Genomic DNA, 21,509 nt, shown 5'->3' with positions numbered 1-21,509 from the left:
GCCATCTTGGCAGAGAGAGGGAAGAAATTTATAGTGAAAAAATAGAGGGGAAAAGAGGCACGGGCAGAGGAAAACCACGGGGGGCACATGAGAAAACACGAGGCCACACCAGCGCCAGAGGCGGATTCGATTGTCACTTTAATCCACAGACTGTGCATGCACTGTAAACAGGATCATCAGGCAGGCTCGTTACTGGTGTTTTATTTGTCTTTAATATAAAAGTTACAGGTCTGAAATGTTGGCAGGAAGATGCCACCATGGGGGTCAGTGGTAAATCTATAATACAACCAAACTGCTTGGGGGGAGAGGCCTGGGGCAGGGGGCTGGTGATGGGGGGGCATCGCTTCTCCCCACTCCCTGCCCCATGTGCAGAGGGGACTCAGACTCTTCCCTCTCCCCAAAAAGAGGTGATGGCCTTGAGGATGCTGCCTGCAAGACGGGAACACACTCATGGCCAGTCTTGCACATGGATGCTCTGGGGTTCTGCTCCCCAGGGGCTGCTCCTGGAGAGGGGGGAGTCTCTGCTCAGCAAACCTGAAGCTGCTCCAGGCAAGGGGATCCTCTTCTAGGGTCCCTCCAGCCCTGAGAGACTGGCCTGAGCGTGGGACATGAGCCAGGAGCTGTGGCTGGGACACTGCTCAGCTGGGGATGACAGCAGAGGAAGGGGTGAAGGGGGAGGAAAGCTGAGGGGCACTGGACGAGGTGCTGTGGCCACTCAGACCTCCCACCCCCACGCCATGGGCTGAGCCTCTGGCTCTGGGGGCTTGGCAGAGGGCAGAGAGCAAGAGCTCCTTTGGTGCTAACGGGGCTCGTGGGCCCAAGTGCAGGGAAGAACCTGGAAAGGGCTCCTGCTGGTTGGGGGTCACAGAATCACAGAATTTGCTGACTTCAAAGGGACCCATCAGGGCCACCGAGACCAACTCCTGGCCCCCTACAGCACAACCCAAAAATCCCACCACGTGAGAGCACTGTCCAAATGCTTCTTGATTTCAGACAGGCTTGGTGCTGTGCCCCACCACCCTGTGGGGGAAGAACTTTTTCCTGATTTCCAACCTAAACCTCCCTGACACAGCTGCAGCCGTTCCCCGCCTGTCACTGCTCACAAGTGCAGAGATCTGCACCTGCCCCTCTGCCCCTCGTGAGGCTGCTGAAGACCACAACGTCTCCCCTCAGTCTCCTCCAGGCTGAACAAACCAAGTGCCCCCAGCTGCTCCTCACAAGGCCCCCCCAGACCCTTCCCCATCCTTATGGCTTCCTTTGGACACTCTCTAATAGCTTAATATCTTCTTTATACCGTGGTGCCCAAATTTAGTGTTGTCAGCAAAGTTCCTCAGAATCCCTTCCAGTCCTGTGTCCAATTTGTCAGTGAAGATGTTGAAGAGCACAGGGCCAGGGGTGAAGCCCTGTGGAACCCCAGTCACTGCCATTTTTGGGGTGTCCTGTGTGCCCAACCCACGAGCCACTCGCTCACCCCTCACGTAACACGGTCACTGGTCGTGGATTTTGTACAGCCTGGTTTGCAGTCACCCAGCTGGATGAAGACAAGCTGCCCCCTCGTGTCCCTCTGAACCCCCAGGGCTGTGATTCCAGAGCTACCAGCACACACAGCCCTCCCAGGACAGCCTGGCCACTGCACCCAAGGGCTGCTCAGAGCCACCAGGGTGAAGCCCACACCACATCTGCGTGTGTTCATTGCCCTTTTCACCAGCTTGCCGTGCTGGGCTTTTAAAAGATCTTATTTACAAAGGAAACATGGACATTTCCTCCTGGGAAGCCTTTGGGGATTGCAAAGCCTTGGCTGTACAGAACACACAGCTCCAATGCCCTCAGTGCCATGAAAACAAACCACTTTTGAAGTGTTCTGGCTCGGACACCGTGGTTCAGCACGAAAGATTCCTGCTCCTCCTGCTCTGGGGCTGCACAGAACTGTGTTGGACCCCCCACTCCCCTCCCCCAGATGCCCTCATGGGCAGGGGGGGTCTCTCTGTGCTCGGCCATGTGTGAGCCTCATGCCTGAGTCTTCAGGAAAATAACCAAGCTGGGTAAAACCCCGGGCTGTCTCTCCCTCCTGGGAGTCAGGCAGAGCTGGCCAAGGCTTTGCAATCTGCTTGGAGAAGGAAAGGAGTGCAGCTCTGATTCACCCAGAACAAACAGAGGCTTGAGCAGGCACAGAGCTGCTATTGAGAAGTTAAGGATGCTCTGTGAAATTCCATGTCTGTATTCCTTGGGAGCTGCTGCCCTAAACCTGCAGGATTTTGTCAGAACCCTGTAAAAACCTGTGGCCACGTGGCAGGGAGCTGAGGAGGGTTTTGCAAGGCTGCTGAAACCTGCAGGGCACAGTCACACCCACGATCCAACTGCAAACCTCTGGAGCAGGACAGAGAGGAGGGATGTGAAATGGCCTGGCTGGGGCTGTGCTGGGTGGGACACAGAGCGGGGACAGAAGGGCTGAATAAGGCACACTGAACAGATTGGGGTTAACACTGTGTGTGTGGGAAATGACCCCCCTGCCTTGCCCTTCCATGCTGGGCTGTCCCTGCCCTGCTGGCACCAGCACGGTGGGACTGGGGACAGGGACTTGCTGGGGGTCCTGCCAAAGCACAGCTCTCAAAGCACAGCACTGAGGGTCCCAACGGGGACCCCCCAGAGAAAAACATTTGGCAACAGAGAGAGGAGAGAGGAGTGGGTGGGAGGACAGGGTGGCTCAGCTGGGCACAGGGCTCCTTCCTGGTTCCCACTTCCAACCCACAAATGGCTCCTTCATGAGGTTCCTGCCCCTCTCTGCAGCCAGTGCCCACCTGGCCACCCCGAGCCTCCTTTATCCAGCACTTGGAACAATTTTGTCACTGGTTGTGGATTTTGTACAGACTGGTTTGCACTTTTTTTTTTTCCTATAAACTCATCGGTATTCAGACATGCATCAAAAATCCCCAGGGGGTTCTAAACACTAGGTATGTACAGTCTGTATCCTACAGCATTTCCTGTGCAAAAGCTAAGTACCATCGCTAATGGACACGGGGTCACAGGCAGGTGACCCCAGTACCTGGGCAGTCCGTGGTTCCAGGTTCAGAGGGATTTACTGTTGCTTAAATAACGGGATCTGAGAGGAGGAGGGGGGTGTGATGACTGGAGATGGCGGGGCCCTGCCCACGTTTTCAGTGCCTCTTCCGTATCTACGACCGGTGCCTTCCTCCCGTGAAGAAGGCGCCAGAGATCTGGGGTGAGCCAAGACCCCTGTAAACACAAGCAGCTCTCTGGAAGCAGAGCTCCTCTGGCAGGCAGCAGGAGACCCTTCCATCCTCACGAACACGTTGGGAAGGTGGCATTGCAGGGGAGACTCCAACCCTTGGCTTCCACGGCTGCTGCTGCCCGACGCCGCTCCGGAGATGGGCCCGTGGGTGCTGAGCTCCTGCTGCCCCTGCTCTGGATGGAAACAAGAGCCAGGGTTCACCTGAACGCAACAGGCCAGCAAACCAGCAACACGCTTGCGTGGGACACTCCTTCCACACAGCTCTGTCCCCGGGGTTAAAGCTGGTTCATGGCACAGAGGGACGGGAGGAGGAGGAGGGCGAGTGCAGCGAGCACCGGCCGATCTCTGCCCTCGGCGGCTGCGCCGGCGCCTCCGCGCCCGGCATTCCCACCCCCAGGGATGGCTGCCAGCTGGGAGGGAGGGTGTGTCATCCAGTGACAGGTACAAACATGGAACTCCAGTCTCATAGCTGCCCTCGGCGCCTCTGCGGAGCAATTCTCCTCGCACAACCCCTCCTCCTAGGTTTTCTCTTCCCGATCTGTTTTCCGCCTCGTGATGTTCCGAGGTTTGATTTTCAGGGACAGTTCCCACAGGGCCTCCTCGGCCAGGTGGTCGCTGAAGTCGTTGAAGAATGACACGATGTCGTCGTTCCTTTTGATGTCGTAATGTCTGGAAAACCACAGAGGAGCTGCAGTTAAACAAGGGCTACCTGGGGTCCTCTCCTGGCTCTGGGCCACCCCTGTCCTGCTCTGAGGACATCCAGAACTGTGTGTGGGCTGTGCCCTGTACTCATGGCAGTGGTGTCACACCACAAAGGGCAAAAACCTGCTGCTGAATTGAGGGGGAAAAAGCACTTATCACACAGAAATTAGCAGTTAGATCTGCTGCCTCTGCTGCAGGGCAGCACTGAAGAAAACCCTGAATATCCCAGAGAACACAGGAACCAGCAATGGCAAAACCTGAAGGCAAAACTTGTCTGGATCTCAAAACCAGTATCAAAAAAATGCCCTCACAATGTTTATCTAGAAGGAGACTGATTAGAGCCCTGTTGCTCTCAGCTCTCCTTCCAGCTCCCTTCCCCTTTAAACTCCTTTCTCCTTGCACAGGGGCTTCCATGTCCGAGCCCGTGCCCCAGTGCCCACCGTGGTGCCCCAAAGCCACCTCAGAGCCCCACTGCTGCACTTACACTTGCTGGAAGCACCTCATGCTGTCCAGGATGTTAAACTGCTGCCAGCGCTTGGAAAAGTTCACTTTGCTGTCAATGTAATCAGGGTTTCCCAGATGGACAAAGGTCAGGTCCTGCAGAATCAGGCCTCTGCAAGAGGGAAAGGGGCAGCAGGCCAAGGGAGTAGGCAAACAGACACAGAGGTTAGTCACAAAGGGCAGGGTGGCCAGCCAAAAGGCAGCCCAACAAAATCCAACAGCCTCCCACTGCCACCAGAACGGCAACCTTATCCAGACAGAAACATCCCCCAGCAGCAGATCCAAAGGTGTTTAGATGCAAACACCCCCAGCTGGCCACCCTGCCCCAGACAAACTGCTCCAGAGAGGGCCCGCGGGCTGGTGTGGCACGGTGCTGCCTTACCCCAGATGTTGGGCAAAAGGCAAGGGCTGAGTTCAGCAGCAGCTGCTGAGGAGTCCTTGAAGGAGCCATTTTAATGTGCAGAAGCAGGGGCAGGGGAAGGAGCTGGCACTCACAGGTAGGGGATGCAGGGGGGCTCCACGTCGGCCAGGGCCGCTCGGTAGGCACGGAAGGACGAGGAGCTGTCGATCAGGGTGCAGTACTCAGCCAGGCCCTGCAGGACACAAATCCCCTGCTGGCACCCCTGCTGCAAAGCCATTTTCCTTGTCACCTCCCCCCAGAGAGCCACGCAGAGCAGGGAGTTAATGCCACCCTGCAAACACCTCTGATCTATTCAGCCCGACCCTGGGGTGTTCACGTGGAACACTGCTGCCTTCAGCCTCCCCAGGGCTTGGGCTGCAGGAGGAGGAAGAGGAGGAGGAGGCTGTCCTCCCCTGTGACTGTCCTGGCACTCCTGCAGCTGTCAGAATGCCCAGCCACACTGAAGGCTTCCAGCACCATGGCATATTACCCACTGGAGAGGAGTTACCCACCATCCCTCCACCCTGGGCCACAGCTGAGATGTAAAACCACTCAGCTGTTTCATACATAAGCACACTTAGTTTTCCCCCCAAAGATCACAGGCCCCACTGCTCCTCACCTCTGAGGTTTGCTTCTGCCACTCCAGCCTTCGGATGGGTGCAGAATCCAGTGCAGAAAGAATGGCCAGATAGGAATTAAAATTATTCAGCTTTCGTAAGTGCTGTGAAGAGGGAGAATATTCCAGTTACTCCAGAGCTCTGAAAAGCCTTCTAGCATCAAACAGCTCTACCAAGCAGAGGGTCCCCCTCCCCTGCTCCTTTAAGCAGCAGTGTGTGTGAGTCACAGGAAAAACCAAGCTGGTACCTTCATAATCTTTATAAATTTAAGGAGCAGCCTCTCTCGGTCCTGGGCTTTCTCTTGTAGCATAATTATTGAACGGACCCTGGAAGAACAGACAGAATAAAAGGTAAACCTACTTAAGCAGAGATCAGATTTCCTCTTGTTTCATTAAGAAAACTGATCACTAATAGGGATGGGCCAATGCAGAAACGTTCACAATACCTCCAACTCAAATGGAGCACTCTAATCCACAGCAAAGACAGGATACTCTCTGAGAGTGCATTTATTTGCAAGGGGAATGTTTGTTTCAAGAGCTCAGCGATACTGATAATTAATTCCTCTGGGTTACAAGGCCCTCCCTAACCCTCCTGATTTTATTTCTGCTGTGCTCTGGGGTCTTAGATGAGTGCTCTGCATCTACTTCCTGGCCAAAAATATACATTATCCCATTTGTAACAAAGGAATTAAAGTCTATGAGGAATACTTGGAATATTTGCAAGGCACTGGAGGTTAGGCACAGTTCAGTGCCATGGCTGTTCTGAGCTCCTTACCAGTAGGACATGTTATTAAAGTGCTCTGTGAACTGTGTCAGGTTGGGACTCTTCTCTTCATTTTGTTCCTTTGCCCAAAGCAGAACTTCTGGGATCTGCCAAGGAAGGAGAGGAGAGGGATGGGAAAATACCACACATTAAAATGGGATTTCTACCCCAAGATTCCCAGCTGCAGCCTTTGTTCACAGCCACTTGCTGGCCCAAGATCAGCTGTGTCCTACAATCCAGCAGGTGTCTGGGAGAGCTGGCAGGGAACACCAGACACTGCAGAAGGTCCAAACCCTCCCACTGCCCTCAGCCCACCCCCATCTCTGTACCTCGATTTTATAGAAGAGTTCAGCATCCAGCAGGGTCAGCTGCTCGGCTATTTCATGACTGTGGAAATCATGCAGCGTCCCTGGCCTGTGGAAAACAACGAGGAAGTACAAAGGCTCAGAAAATGTGACCAGTTTTCTTATCTTTCTTGTATTTTGAACTAAGGAAACTCTTGTGTTCCCAGGGAAAGGATGCCCTGGCTCTCAGAGGACCCAGATATGGTCATGTGCACCTTCCCTCACCTGGCTGCCACCCCTCTGGCCGCGAGAGGTTTGATGGAGTTGGCGTAGCTCAGCATTTTCTTCTGATCCACTTTATCCAGGATGTTCTTGCGCAGCACTCTGGCCAGGCTCAGCTCCCCACTGCAGACCAGCCTGAACACCAGGTCCATCAGCAGCTTGAGGATCTCCTCTGTCAATTCCACCAAGCTGAGAGGAAGGTGGAAAATGCACGGAAGGCATCAGAGCTGAGACACTGAGCTCTGGGGTTTGTATCTGTACCGAGTCTCATTGCTCTTTCCTACCAGCAGAATTGGGTGACTGAAATTCCTCTTCCTCCCAGCTCTTCCTTTCCCAGAGATTCCCCTTTTACTTGTTACTTTCAAACCACTGACCCAGTTAGGACACACAGGAAGAATCTGTTCTTCCAACAGAGTTCAGCACTACAGGTGTCTCACAGGTCAGGGTTGGGGGTTTTCAGCTGTCATTATAGATGGGCTTAAAAAAATACATCTTCCCTAAAAACCACATTCCCAGGTGCCAGATTTCTGTGAGTTACTGACCCCACATCCCAAAATGAAGAAGGCAACTCACCACAGCTCATCCACCACTCGCACCAGCACGAAGAAGGTGTTCTTACTGACTCGCTTCTTGAACGTGTCCGGGAAGTGGCAAAACTTCTCATATGTGGGTTGCAAATTAAAGAATCAACTCAGTGTAGCCAGACCAGCATCAGTGCAATTCCCAGCTGCCTCAAGGAATCATAAAATCATTGAATGATTTGGGATGGAAGGGACTTTAATAATCATCCAGTTCTACTCCCTACCATGGGCAGGGACACTTTCCACTGCCCCAGGTTGCTCAGAGCTCCATCCAGCCTTGCCTTGGACACTTCCAGGGATGGGGCAGCCACGTCAGAACACCACACTGTTTTGTCCTAATGGAAACTGGTGTTCCATTTCCAGGAGATAAGGGACGCTGATATGGCTCTAAGATGGCATTAAACTGACACCAGCTGCTGGTAGCAGGGGGTGTGAGGAGGTACTGACACCTCGCAGAATTGAGAGCAGGTGTACCCTGAAATTGTTCTAAGGTGGCATTTAATGAGCAGCACTTCCCTACAGTGATCTCCCCCACTGGTCTGTGACATCTGGTCTCAACAGATCTCACATGTCACCTCCACCTTCCTGGCTGCCTAATCTGCTGCAAGGAGGACAGTGACAGGGGCGACAGCACAGGTTGAAAAACCTTCTGCCAGGTGGACAAAGGGGCAGAGGACAGGGTTATCAGTAAGGCAGCACTGGCAGGGCCCGCAGGGATAGCCCAGCCAGGATTGTCACCTGGCTGAGCCGTGCTGTGTCCTTGGCAGCCGATGGATCCCAGCCGGAGCAGCGGCTCTGCTGCAGATGGCACTGACGAGCTGCAGCAGGACACGGTGACGTCAGGCTCCCTCTGACATGGCTGCACAGCACCAGAGCCATGGGACCCACACCCTGCCCTGCTCTGCTGGCAGGGAACAGAGCCAAGGGCAAGGAATGGCAGCAGGGTGCTCAGGGAGAGGCCCTCTCCATCCTCTGCCAGGAATGCTCATCCTGCACAGCAGGGCCCTGCCTCGTTACCAGTTACAAGCTCAGCTCAGGACTGGGAGGCCAAGAGCATCATCAGAGCTGAGTTTATTGCAGTAAGAGAGACAAAGCCTTGATGGTTTAATCATGTCTAACATTAAACTACACCTAACAATGCAGGCAATGCCCATGGCCCCTTTGGAAGGCAGAAGGTTCTCTGGCCCCCACTCTACAAACGAGATGTCCCAAATAAAAGACCAGTTCCTCAGTGACATACAAAAAAAACTGAATTGTTCCTCTACCCTGCCAGGACCCTCAGGAGACAACTCTCAGGTCCAGTATCCACTGTGACTGGACCTGCCCTGCAGCAATTCCCATTGGAGAGAGTGGAGGTGAAAGAATTCCTGCCTGGGACACCATCAGGGCCAGCACATCACTGACCATGCTGCCAGCAGGCTTTTGACCAAAAAACTTGCCACCAGCTCCCTCCACGATGACCACACAGCTCTGATTCCTGGTGGGAGTGAACTGCCACTCATAAAAGGATATCTGTACTGCAGCTTCTTGATGAGCTCTTCAGGGGTAATAAATGTCCTGTATGTAGTCAGAAAGGCTTCACAGTACAGCACCAGATCTAGGCAAAAGAGCAAGAAAGCCTCAGTCAACTCTGCTTTCAGAAGCAGCTTCTTGTGTGGTTGAATGCAGATGTACAGAGGAGGACATGGACACTGGTGTGAGTGAACTTCCCAGAAATGCTGTGCTGTTGGTCCTTACCAGCAGATGGACCCTTTGGCACAAGAGCAGCAGTGACACTGCCCTGTCCCCACCAGCCTGGCCCTGGCTCCCACTTGCAGCACTCGGGCTTGTGCCTCATGAAAGGGTCAGTGAAAAACACCTGCTTGTGAGACAGGAGCTATCAATAATGTGTCAAGGAAAAATGTAGTTTAGACCTCGGGGATGCTTAAAAAAGAAGATCTGATGGCAGGAGGTGATGCCTGCTCTGTCTTTGCTGCTCAGGCAGGTCACTCTGCCCTCACAATGAGGAACACACATGTTTCAACACATGCTGTGGTGCTGCAGATCCTCTGCCCTTGCTGAGTTCCAGGAAATCCATCCCAGGACAGTGTAAATAAAAGACTATTTCCAGCCAAAAGAAAAGCAAATTGCACTGCAAAAACTGATGCTGCCCCAACAGAGTCGTGGTGCACACAGTCAGCCTGTGCTAATTCATCTGCAGGACAAGGTGCTGTAGGGCCTGGAATTTGCAAAGGCTTTGGGCATTATCATGGGCACAGAGGATGAATTTGAAGCAGCACAAATTGCAAACAGGAATGCAGATGTCAGGTCAAGACTGCAGAACACTTGCAGTCCCAATGCCTGGTCCTTGTGGAGAGGAGTGCCAAAAGAGGAGCATTAGGCATCAGTGCCAGTGCAGAGCAGGGGCAGGGCAGCAGGGGTGGCACCCTGCCCCTGCCAGGAGCACTGCAGCAGGGGTGGCACCCTGCCCCTGCCAGGAGCACTGCACCACGGGCAGACAGGGGGGAAGAGCTCCTGTTGTGCCTGCCCAGGCTGGGCTGTACATGCAGAGCTTGTTCCAGCCAGGACAGGCATCACCCCATATCCACGTGCTGTAACACCCAGCCACTGCTGGGAGGTGGGAAGGAGCAGGGCACAGAGGGAGAGCTCTGCCTCTCTACCTGCAGTGTTTCTCTTGGCAGGAGCCTCACCTTCCTCCTGCTCTTCAGTCAGGGAGTGCTGCTGCCTCTGGGTTACAGACAACAGAGGCTGGGTGGTCACATCAGGGGAGAGCCCCAGGCCTTGTCCAGCTCTAACCCTGCACTCACAGCAAGTGCGTGTGGCTGTGAGCACTTATCTGACCGGGCATTTTATTCCTGAAGACCACAGGTCTCTATTCCTGATGCCATTTAGCTTTTTCAGAAAACTCAAATGGACAAGAAGCATCATGCAACAGGGCGTGGAGTTACATTTATTCTGGGTTCCCATCTGCCCAAAAGGCAACGTGAGGTAATACAGCTGGTCTGCTCTGGCACTTGAAGCTGCCAAGAAATTCATCTTTAAAGGAAAGCCTCTTAACTCTACCCCTCTGTGCTGTTTGGCTGATTGATTTACAAGCCTCGAATTCTTCTCATTGTAAGCTTAATTCATTAACCCTCTCAGTCACCCAAGCAGTGGGTTAGCATAGCACAAATTCCTCTGTGCTCATTCAGCTTGGCAGGCTGAGCTCAGGCACTGGGAACTGTCGCCTGCCCGAGCTCCCTCCACCCAGCTCTCCACAGCTGCACCACTGGGCACATAAAATCCTGCTCTAGCTTCTCCCAGCTCTGAAAGGTTCCCCACAGCTCTCACCCCACTGCTTGCAGAACCCTCAGAGGCCCCTGTTCATGAACTGGAGGTCCAGCACTCACCCCCTTATCAAGCAGCTGTCTTTCAACAGGAAGAGGAGGGAAGTTTTTTGTAGTGATGCTTGTTCCAGAGAACAGAGCAGTTTCTCCATCCCACTTTCAGCACTTTTATAAGGGGTATTTCCACCATTTCATTTAGACTATTTTCTTTATTATACATTTCCAGCCCTAGCACAATCAACTCCTCCTCCTCCTCTCTGGTGTGCTCCTAACTTTGATCCTTTCTGCCTGGATTCTGTGCCCATGCAGACTGGGAAACACAGCTGTCAGGGGAAGGATTTTCTTGCTAGCTGGATGGTGCTGGTAAGTAATTGCAAACATCTTACGCTACAGTAAAACCCCTGTCATTTAAAAACGTACATGAAAGATATCTCCCCTTTGACTATCAACCTCTAAACTACGAGCACTGAGTGATTCAGAGGGTTAGTGTTTTGCCTCCCAGGAGATAAGGAGATCAATCCTGGTTAAGGCCATCAGCACAAATGTGTTTGGCAGGTTCAAATCACTCTCTGGAAACACTGCAAAGGCTGTCTTTGCCACAGGTCTTGGAAAGGAGCTGCTTCATGTGTGCGGTGCCTGGGTTTGGACAGATGAAGAGGGGTTTTAACAAATCTGGAGCTCAGGGCTGCTAATGTGCCTTCTCCTCCCCCACATCTCTTCTTTTGTACTGTGGATTCACTCTCTGAACTGGTCTGGGTGGCTGCCAGGACACAAGGGGTACAGAGTGGGATAGGAGGTGGCACAGTAAATTGAAAATACAGGGTGTCAGCAGAGCAGCACCTGAGCAGCCTCCCAGTGCTCATGGGCACTGCATTAGACCCAAACCAATATCCCTTTTTTCCTTCTTTGATGCAACAACCATTCCAGTAACTCCTACATCACCACTGCCCTGAAATTCAAAGGACAAGGAGCACCTCTGGAAACAAGATCCATGCCCAACAGGCTGGTCACACCCGCTCTCACAGAAGGCAGTGGCCCAGCTCAGCAGGCACAGGGACACAACACAGCACTGTCACTGGTGTGCCTCATCTTCCAGATCCAGGCAAGGGCTGGGAGGAGTTAATCCCATTCCTGCTGCTAAATGGAACCACCAGGGGCTTATCCAGCTTACCTCCATCTCCCACAGATAAACACAACCCCCCAGGCTCAGAGGATCCCTGCAGACCCCCCCAGCCCAGCTGTCTGAGGCCGTGGGGCAGAGGACAGGCAGCCAGAGCCGTGCCAGGCTGTGCCCCAGCTCTGCCCTGCTGCCCCTCCTACCTTTCCTGTCGGTCTCTGTGGCGTGCACCAACAGAATGTCTCCAGATCCACCACGGACATCTGGCCCATCATCCCCCTGCAAAGGGAACACAACCACGTTAGGCACGGCCCAAGCTCCCTTAGGCCTGGTTTAACATCGCTGCGGCTCCAACTGGCAGCGCACAAAATGTTCCTGGCACTGCTCGCAGCACAAGCTGGGACACGGACTTCAGTGCTGGGATAATCCTGGAATCTGAATAGAGCATTTGGTGCCCCAGATGAGGAGCTGGGCTGATCCTTACTCGGGGTCTCTGACCCCCCTAAGGCCAGGTTGTGAAGCTCAGGGAAGGCTGAACCTTGTGCCCACAGGAGAATGAGCAGAAATGCCACAAACACTCCCAGAAGAGCATTAAGAGGGCAGCAGCACTGTGTGAACTGTCTCAAAGTGCAGGATCACGTAGCACAGTGGCTGTGGGGTGGGAGGTCATGCATTCAATTTGCATGTTCCTGGAACATCAAAACCTAGCCAGTCAATTCCCTAATCTGGAGCCATTTGGCCAGAGGTCACCTGAAACCATCCAATAACTGGCAGAAGAAAATTGCCCTGCTAATTGCTTGACCCCTGCATTACCACTCTCTAAAACACATCTTCCTTCTAGCTACTGCATTTCACAACTTAAAATATGCAAAACTGATCCACCACTCAGCCAGCATTCCCACACTGCAGGAAGCAGCTCACAGTGACAGTTCTATACTGCTTCAAACACGTAGATCATAAAGAAAAGAAAGAAAAAGGACACTAAGACACAGATCTGCTAGTCCCAAATGTTCAGAAATCACTGATTTTTAAATGTTTTTTAAAGGAAACATTCCGTCAGAGGAGGCTGGAGTTGTGTCTGGCTTCCCTTAGGAATGTCTTTATCATTTCAACATGCCAAACAGTGAAACAATCATGCATTACAGCCATGGAGCAGCTCTGTCTTAAGATGTGAATTTTTCAGGTGACCCTCTGGCAAGACTCATGAAATACTACTTAGAGAACAGGTAAAAGCTTCTCACTCTCTCCTGCACATCTCAGCTGACCAAAGAACAGCCCTGAAGTGCCATTCTCTCTGTTTTCCAGCCAAGCCCCCTGACAGTCTGAAAGCTTCAAAAGCCTGCACGTTCCTCCAGCTGCATGTCACAGACAGCGTGGCTCAAGAGCACAGTGAGCAAAGCTGGCTGGGAGTGCACCCAAGGCTAGACACAAAGCTATTTCTCAAACACAGAAACAATTCCCTTGGCTGCTTCTCCACATCAGTAACATCACGTCCTGCTGAACCTGCCGTCAGAGAGAAAGGCCAGCACCAAACCTGGATGATTGTGCTCAGGCTCTCAGGTGATTCATTTCAGACTGCCAGAGGCTGAAGAGGTGGGAAAGGGCAGACTGGGAAAAGGGCACAGGATGTGCTGGTTTTTAGGGAGACATCTCACCTTTTGTTAAACCCTCACTCATTGCTGGTGCTCCCATTCTTTAACAGAAGCCTTCACACACACCCCACTTCTGCCGCAACCTAATTTTTCCTATCTAATAAAAGGTGATGCCTTGTTTGTGCACACAGACAATCAGATTTCAACTCAGAGTAAACCAAAGAGTATGAAAACAAACCCTGAATGCACCTACCTCTTGCTTCAGTGTTAATCTAGACATGATTTCACTGTGGTCAATGAGGGACAGCTCATCTACCTCTTCCTCCAGCTGTGATGACTCCAAAGCATCTGGTGACTGTGGCTGCCTGTGAAAAAAAAAAAAAGGGAAGTAACCTTCATCAAATGACAGTAAGTACACAGAGACTCTGGAGGTAAATCTTTTGCAAACAAGCCCAAAAGTCTCTCTCTAACTCTGTTGCTTTGTGCATCTCTCGAAAAAGAGAAAGATAAACCTTTAGGACATCAACACTTGTCTGTCTGCATTTCTGGCAGGCAGGATTTTACTATAAGTACACACTTCCATGTCTCCTTAATCCACCAAATTTTTAGTGCACACAAATCTAAGCCCTTCCTCAAGTGTATAGAGACTGAGCACACTCTACTCATACACATCTTAGTCAGTTCATGACCTGTTGTGCTGAGACAAGGGGAGATGACAGGCTCTTGTGCTGCAGGAAAAATAGAGCAGAAAATCATGACCATTTTTTTGGTGTACATCCCCCTCTAGAATTCCTACCCCCAAAGGCTGGTACTCTTGTACTCTTGTGCCAGGACATGCCCTCTCTGTGCCTGTATTTCCAAAAAAAACCCCAAATAAAGTACTTATGTTCCTCACAGCTTTCCCCAGGCCAAAATCCTGTGCACAGTCAGTACTTTGGGCAGAGCAATCTTGTGTTGTCCTCCTTCACTGCAGGGATCAAAATCCTCAAACCAACTGCAGGAAAATGGGGGGGAGGGAAGTTGACTGTCACACACACAAATCAACGCTGTTCTCTGTTTTTGCTTTAGAAATGCAATTGCAGAGCAATCTCGAGCAGCAGGGAAGCACTCACTCCACTCCTCCTGAAGCCCATCTGTTACAGCTTGCACCTCTTCATTTACATAGGCAAATGACAGCTAAGAGCATTAGAAGGGATATAAAGCCTCCTGCTCCGGGGCCTCAGCAGGCCCCTAACTAGCAGGGTTAGGAAGAAATTTCCCTCTGGAAGACTATTCCAAACACAATACAGACTCTTTTCACACATTTCCCTGGAAGCAGAGGGCTCAGCCAGTGTCAGGGACAGCACAGCTGCTGAGATGGACTGAGGGTGCTAACACAGGCTGCAATAACCCAATGGGCTCCTTGAGCTCAGCAAGGATATCTTGCCAGGGGTTCTCCTTGTTCAGCAGGATCCCACCAGGCACTGGCTGTGCAAAAAAAAAGTGGGCTTAGAAGTTTAGACAACATGGAGGAGGTGAAGGGCACAGCAGGCAGCCCCAAGGATGGTTTGGCAGAGGGGATGCTGGGGCTCTGCACCCTTTGAACCTGGAAGGAGGACACCAGGGGGTCAAGGCTCACCTTTCAGCACCATCTTTGCCCTCCTTCCCCATGGCACTGCTGTTCAAAGCCGAGTCTTTGGAGTGGCCGTCTTTGACAGGGGGAGATTCCTGCCAAGAGAAAGGAGTTTTTCATCATTACACGGGGTCCTTGAGCCCAGCCAGCCTTGCATTTACAGTCTGCCTGCCTCTAAATGGCCCTTTACTGTAAATTCCTACAGAGCAGTTAAAGATTTATGCAAGTTAATGCCAAATGCCAGGAAAACACAGAAGTTAATCAGAGAGGAAATTTGGGACCATCTCTGGAGACTAGTGTAATTAGTACTGTTTGCTTTTAACATTGTGAAATGATGCTGAAAGTTACAACACAAGTCAGCTGTTGTCTTGGATTTTAACCCTCTCATGACCTTTTATTTTTCCTCCAGCCCTTCCTGTTGAAATACACTTTGCCTCCTGCTTTAATCCAAACAGACACAATCAGCTCTAAGCTCTCCAGTTTCAGTTCCCCTCCTGACCACAGACCCCCTGCCTCAGGGGGTGGATGCTCACTGCTTCCTACCTCCCTTCTCTCCCATCAGAAGAGGTTTTGCAATGATGCAACGTTTCCACTCCACGACTCAGGGCTGTGGAAATGAGGCTAATGCAAAAAAGCAGAACCAGCTGAACCCGCGGCACGGAACAGCAGGTAGAGAGCTCAGAGCAAAGATACAGCATTTTAAATTAGCCATTTATTAAGGAGACAAATAGCCATGAACAGCAAATGGGAATATTAATCCAACAGTGTCGGAGTTCAGAATGATTTAACATCATGCAGAGTGAAGCTTGGAAATGGAACCTAGTGAACAGACAGGACTGCAACCACCTCCATGCTATCCACTCAGCATGGAAACACCCTGCTGAGCCTGGGTTGCTTGGTGTTTCTGCAGGATTTTTCCAGGCTCTATCTGTAAAGCCCTTTGCTTCCAAGTTGACAACCCGCTCACAGCTGCCCAAAAGGATGGGCCTGCCCAGATGTGTCCCCTGAGGGGAAGTGATGGGAGCACTATCTCTTGGTGTATTTAACACCACCATGGATAAAGGTCTTGGGGACATCCTGCAGGAGACGTGCCTTCCAAGAGGAGGGCAGGCAAAAGGATCACCACGGACTTCTGCCAGTTTCCTATGACCCAACAGGAAGATGGGACCTCCCTGGAATGGAAAACGCCCTGGCTCTTCTAGGAAATATCTAAGATACAATGCTCAAGTAAAGGAAGAAACAGTGTGTGAGTACAACGCTGAATCAATCATTTACTCTGCAACCAAACAGTGAAGGAAAAAATAAGTATTTAGTGCTAGCATGTAGGTTTTCAGTATTAAAATAGGGAAGGCAAAGCAGTTACAAGAAAAGATGTGGCCCCAGGATGGCTCAGGGTGCAGCTCTCTGGAAAGGAACTTCACACAAGCAGCTCCAAACAGCCAGCGAAGCGCAGAGGAAACAGCGCGGCAGGAGAAGCCATCCCTGACTCCTGCCAGGGCTCAGCGTGACCCCAAAAGCATCTCCTGCTCTGAACCTGCACCAAGAGGGCCCCCAAACCTGCAGCCAGGAGTGGGCAAGCAGAGGGATGGCTGGGGAGCCGGGGGAGCAGGATGGATGGGGAGCTCCAGGGTGTGCAGAAGAGGCCGGTGCCAAGCGCGTGAGCCCCGGCGTGAACTCGGCATGCACCAGGCAGCCCCTCCCGGGCCGGCCTCTCCGGGCTGTTACTTACTCCTTCAGAGCCTGGGAGTTCCCCGTTGCTCTGGCCAGAGGAATACAGATTGACATATTCACCCTCACCAGCCTCCTCACTGGCGTTTTCACTCTGAGGGAGACAGGATGAAAGGAAATACGTGATGGTGCCCCTCACCAGCTCTTCACAGCAGAGAGAACCTGGGAGCACAACTGCCCTTGGCAGCTGCTGTCACCTCCCTCGGAGCTGTTCTCTGTCTCTGTGGCCCACAGCGGCCACTGAGGCTGCACCATCCTGGGGGTCATTATTTCTGGCTCTGGAGGACTATCCTGAAGGCCCTGGGCAGCAGCAGGCACGGCTTTGCAAGAGCTGTGGACTCCAGGTGGGATTGCCGAGGTGCAGCGGGCGGATTTCAAGGTGCTGGAAGTGGAATGTTCAGAGCTGGACACAGAGCTCCTGTCCTACCCAGGGCAGTCCTGCTGAGTGCAGACCAGCCCTCAGCCCCACGGGCATCAAAGGTACCCCCCAAACTAGGCTACAAGCATGGACTAGACCCATCATGCCAGAATAAACCAAACTCGAGGCCTTCTGGGATATAACAAGGACCCAGGGCAAGGAAGATGCAAAGCAAGGTCATGTCCAAAGTGTGAAAAGCTGCACATTTACTCTGTAATCAGTGACCCTCTTCCAAACTTGGCAGAGAGGCAGCACTGGCGTGCCCTGTGCTGACAGCTCTAATCCCATCAACTCTCGGCTTCGCAGCAGACGAAAGAGGAACTGTCTTGAAAATGAGGTGCTCAAAAAAGTATCTGTAATGGACAGACCTGCTCAGTGATGTGCAAAGTGATCTGGGACCTCAAACTAGCGAGTGGGAACAGTGTTAGCCTCACTTCGCCAACATGTGACAACCTGCCACCAAGCACACAGCCGGGGCTGATGGGAACTGGGAAGAGCAGGAACCTGGAGAGAACAAGAGGTTTTATGCACAGGAGAGACAGAGCTGGACTGTACTCACTGCTCCTGGTGACTCAGGAGGGAGCAGGTGGCAACTGCAGGATGTGAACTGCTGTTAGGAGCCTGCATCTCATAACTACCAACCTCACAAAATACTCCTTTAACTCCCTCAGCTTTATCTTACAATTGCAGGAAGCTACAGCCAACTCTCCCCTTCACCAGCATTTGACATTTTGTGCTTCCTATATATGTGTAGCATTTTCTAAACCTGCTGAGGTTGTCCATTTTTTTCTAGCCATTTTTTATATGAAATTCCCTCTCTGCAATTCACACACATTTGGAAACCAGACTAGACCACAATTTAGCATGTATTAATACAAGAGACATTTTGTTTAAAAGAAAAACCCCAACAAATAAAGGCAGCCTTGCGTTAAGGTGCGTTATCACCTCTTTGGATAGTCTCACCGGAGGCGTCTGGAGAGAATCAGTGAAAGAGGTTTCAGAAGGAAGGCAGACAGGAGCATTCCCGTTAAAGCTGCTCTCCTGAGAAGAGGAGTTTGGCACATCCACAGTGCTGGGTGACTGGCTGGCTGCAGCGGGCACCGCTAGGTCGGGGCTCTGGGACAGATGGACGGGCGGGAAAGGCGGGGTGGAGCAGGAGGAGGAGGTAGAAGAGAGGAAAGGAGGTATGGAGACTTGGTTGTGAGGCACAAAGTCCTGGGAGTAGGACCTAAACACAGATTTGTACTGCAGGACGCAGAGACACAACACAAAAAACAAGGAAGATGGGGAAAGGAAAGAGACAGACAAAAGAAAAAGTAATTAGATTGGCAGCAGCATAGCAGTGACAGCACAAGGCATTTCTAACACAGGCAGCACTATTTTACCATCCCCATCATGGGGTACAACAGCCAGACTTTTCCTGGAGAGGTGTGTTCTTGCACCAACAGCAGCCTGGCTGCTCATCTCTCAGAGGGAAAGTGAGCAGCAAGGTGTGACCTGCAGCTATCCAGCCTTTGCCAGGCAGGGGAAAACCTGGATAGCTCAGAACTGCTAATGCAGTGACCCTGAAAATCACCTGAGTGGAGGAAAGGATGTGAAGGCACACAGAAAGCACAACTCTGAGCATGCTGGAAGTATCTACATAGAGAAAACTACTTCAAGTGCTTATTGCTTTTCTGGGATTTTCCACAGGATCCAAATTTAAGATGCTTTTTCCTCCAGCCCTGTAATTTAACAGCTACTGTGTCAAGTCTGTTCCAGAACACACAGCTCCCAGGGAGGAGTGGCTGGATACTGCCTTCAAAGTTACACTGAAGGATAAAGGAGATTATGCTGCTACTCCTTCCCATTCGTGAAAAACAGGGAGCAAAAACGGTAATTGCCCTCCGGAGTGATGAATTCCTTATCAAACCAATCCTTTAATGCAGTGCCTTGAAGAGTCAGCTGAAGAGATGAAAAGAGATCATCTGCGTAAAGCTTTATTTCACTATCTCTCCTAATCATCAGATTACTGTTCAGATAATATTAAACAGGGTGCAGTGGGACTATATTGTGCCAAGAAAAACAAGAGCAACCCTCTGTCTTTTAACATCTGGTGCTAGTAAGATTTGCCATCAGGGTAAGTCCAAAACAAAGCTGACTACCATTAAAAAAAAAAAAAAAGACAATAATGCTAAATCTGCTGGAGAGGAGTTTATTTTAAAACTTGCAAAGCTGGTCATAGTCAAGTGGACTGAAAGAAGAATCACATCATCCAAAAAACCCCAGGCTGGAATGCAGCTGTGGTGCTGCTCCGTGGAGGGATCTGCTGCAGAAGGACGGTGCAGTACAGAGCTCTCAAGAAGCACTGACACAACTTGCTCAAACCAGGCTGAAAAGTGACACCACTGTGATGTAGAAAGAAAGGGAATCAAAGGCAGGAATTGGAGAATTCAGGCTACATTTTCTCAGGAGAGTTGAGCAGTTAAGAAAAACCAAAGCTTAGTCCATCACCTGAGCCCCAGCAGCAGCACCCAGCTCAGCAGTAGTATTTTTGTTTCTACCAAGGAAAGATGTGGGCTTAAAAATTTAAACTGAGAACAAGCTCAGGCTAGAAGCCTGGTCAAAAAAAACCTTTTCCACTACAAAGGAAAGGAAATGTAAAGGTCAATGACTAGATTTTACCTTCTACCACCTTAATCTTTGAGTGGCTGTGCCTTGTGCCTTGCGTGGAGTCCAGCAGTGCTCTGGGTGTATTCTCAGGGCCCAAAACAAATTGCAGGCCATAATACAGAGGAGAGGAGGGGGATGCTTTGAAAGAGAGCTTAAAAGACTACTGAAAAATAATTTAAATGCAAATCCCCTTCATGTGCCTGTGGCTAAAAGGAGAGTGGCTCTAGGACAGGCTCCTCTCTCTTCCTGCCCATTTCTTTCCGGATGAGCAGCGCTGGCTCCTGGGACACTGTCAGCTTTTGGAGCTGCCTCAGTAACAATGACAAGTCTAATCTCTGTATTTACTTTCTGCCTGGATAAATGCTCTACATTTATTCATTTTCACTTGCATGGCACAAACCACTAAATCCCTCGTAAGACGCCGGGCTCATGACATCATCTTGGCTCAGCAGATTCATTATGCCTGCCTGGTATTTCATGATCTCACTGGCAGTAATATTCCAATGATCACCCCAAGTCCCAGCCTAGACCCCAAACCACTGCTCAACAGCTCAAGAAGGCACTCAAAGAACTGCTGTGCTGGTAAGAAGATCCTTTGCTCCTGTAGAGGAAATAATTAGCTCCAGCAGAAGCTCTGTGCCAGCCCCCCCATTGCTGGACTTCCTGCACCCCCATGACACAGGCGGCACACGCTGTCCTCCGCTTTGTAGTTGATGGACATCTTCCACCCAGGAGGTCCAGGGGGTTTTGTCCCTGACCTGCTGAACCCAGAGGAAAAGCCAGGCTTTTGCAAAGCAGCAGTGGAGCTCACGCAGGGCAGGAGCGAAAGGAAATGACTGTCCTCAGCCAAGTCACTCTGGGACAAGCAGAGCCCTGCGTGAGGCGCTGGCAGGGTTAGCTCAGGGCAGACTCTGCTTCCCTGCCTGCAGCCTGGACCAGCAGCTCAGGGAGATGAGTTACTGCTCCTGGGGCAGGAACATTTGTACAGCTCCTGCCTCGAGGAGCTTCACACACATTAATCCTAATTTGAAGGCAATTTAGACCTAAATATAACATAACATTGAAGAAATTTTAGAAGTTTGAATGCAGATAAGTCAGTATTGACAATCACTGTATGTTTCTCTCTCCCTGGTCTCATAATACACCTTCAGAACAACTTCTTGGCGTGAGATATGTTGAAAATGCCAGTTTAAGGGCTAGGTACCCATGAAAATGCCTTAATCTTCATTATGTGATCCGTGAACAATCATTTAAGGATGCAGACAGGCTCTCAGCATGCCATTAACAAAGGGAACAGTGCAGAGAAGCCTTTGGTCTGCTGGCATTAATTAGTCAGCCTGCTCTCAACTTCCAATCTTGTTGTAAAGTTGCATCTTGTAGAAAAGGAGCCAGGGAGCCCCCTCCTTCCTCCGGAGCCTGCAAGCAGCTCTGGAATTCCAGTTATGCAGCCGTGCTGGGACAAGAGCCAAGAGTGAAGCATACTTTTCAAAGGGAGAAAAACCCACCCTGCAGTGGAGATGATGTCCATATGGCACCCACTCCTGCTGCTCCCCAGCCTGACCCAGCCCAGCCAGCAGCTGCCCCAGGAATTGCAGCAATGGCTTCCATGGGATCTGGGTGTTGTCCATCTCCTGGAAGCCTTGTCATCCTCTAAAATGAATACTTTTTTTGGGGAGGGGACAGTC

At 51.3% G+C, this 21,509-nt stretch overlaps 1 protein-coding gene across 4 annotated transcripts in view; it reads right to left on the bottom strand.

Annotated features, from left to right (window-relative positions):
• Positions 1-120: 120 nt before the first annotated feature.
• Positions 121-21,509, bottom strand: part of RAPGEF1 (Rap guanine nucleotide exchange factor 1) — an 84,580-nt gene continuing 63,191 nt past the window's right edge. Inside the window, exons 12-26 of one of the 4 annotated variants that reach the window (XM_053962120.1) lie at positions 18,136-18,417; positions 16,756-16,848; positions 15,033-15,121; positions 13,668-13,779; positions 12,026-12,101; positions 8,892-8,976; positions 7,372-7,464; positions 6,802-6,987; positions 6,562-6,646; positions 6,245-6,339; positions 5,718-5,796; positions 5,473-5,574; positions 4,949-5,046; positions 4,437-4,565; positions 121-3,919 (exon numbers count right to left, since the gene is read on the bottom strand). In XM_053962120.1, the coding sequence (XP_053818095.1) occupies positions 3,769-3,919; positions 4,437-4,565; positions 4,949-5,046; positions 5,473-5,574; positions 5,718-5,796; positions 6,245-6,339; positions 6,562-6,646; positions 6,802-6,987; positions 7,372-7,464; positions 8,892-8,976; positions 12,026-12,101; positions 13,668-13,779; positions 15,033-15,121; positions 16,756-16,848; positions 18,136-18,417 (1,755 nt within the window). In that variant the 3' untranslated portion in view covers positions 121-3,768. The remainder of the gene's footprint in view (positions 3,920-4,436; positions 4,566-4,948; positions 5,047-5,472; positions 5,575-5,717; positions 5,797-6,244; positions 6,340-6,561; positions 6,647-6,801; positions 6,988-7,371; positions 7,465-8,891; positions 8,977-12,025; positions 12,102-13,667; positions 13,780-15,032; positions 15,122-16,755; positions 16,849-18,135; positions 18,418-21,509) is intronic. The other 3 variants (XM_053962121.1, XM_053962122.1, XM_053962123.1) reach the window with 3 other exon arrangements.

This window comes from Vidua chalybeata, chromosome 21 (genome assembly GCF_026979565.1).
Source record: "Vidua chalybeata isolate OUT-0048 chromosome 21, bVidCha1 merged haplotype, whole genome shotgun sequence".
NCBI lineage: Eukaryota > Metazoa > Chordata > Aves > Passeriformes > Viduidae > Vidua > Vidua chalybeata.
Note: the sequence above shows the minus strand (reverse complement) of the source record. Positions and strands in the feature narration are given on the sequence as shown.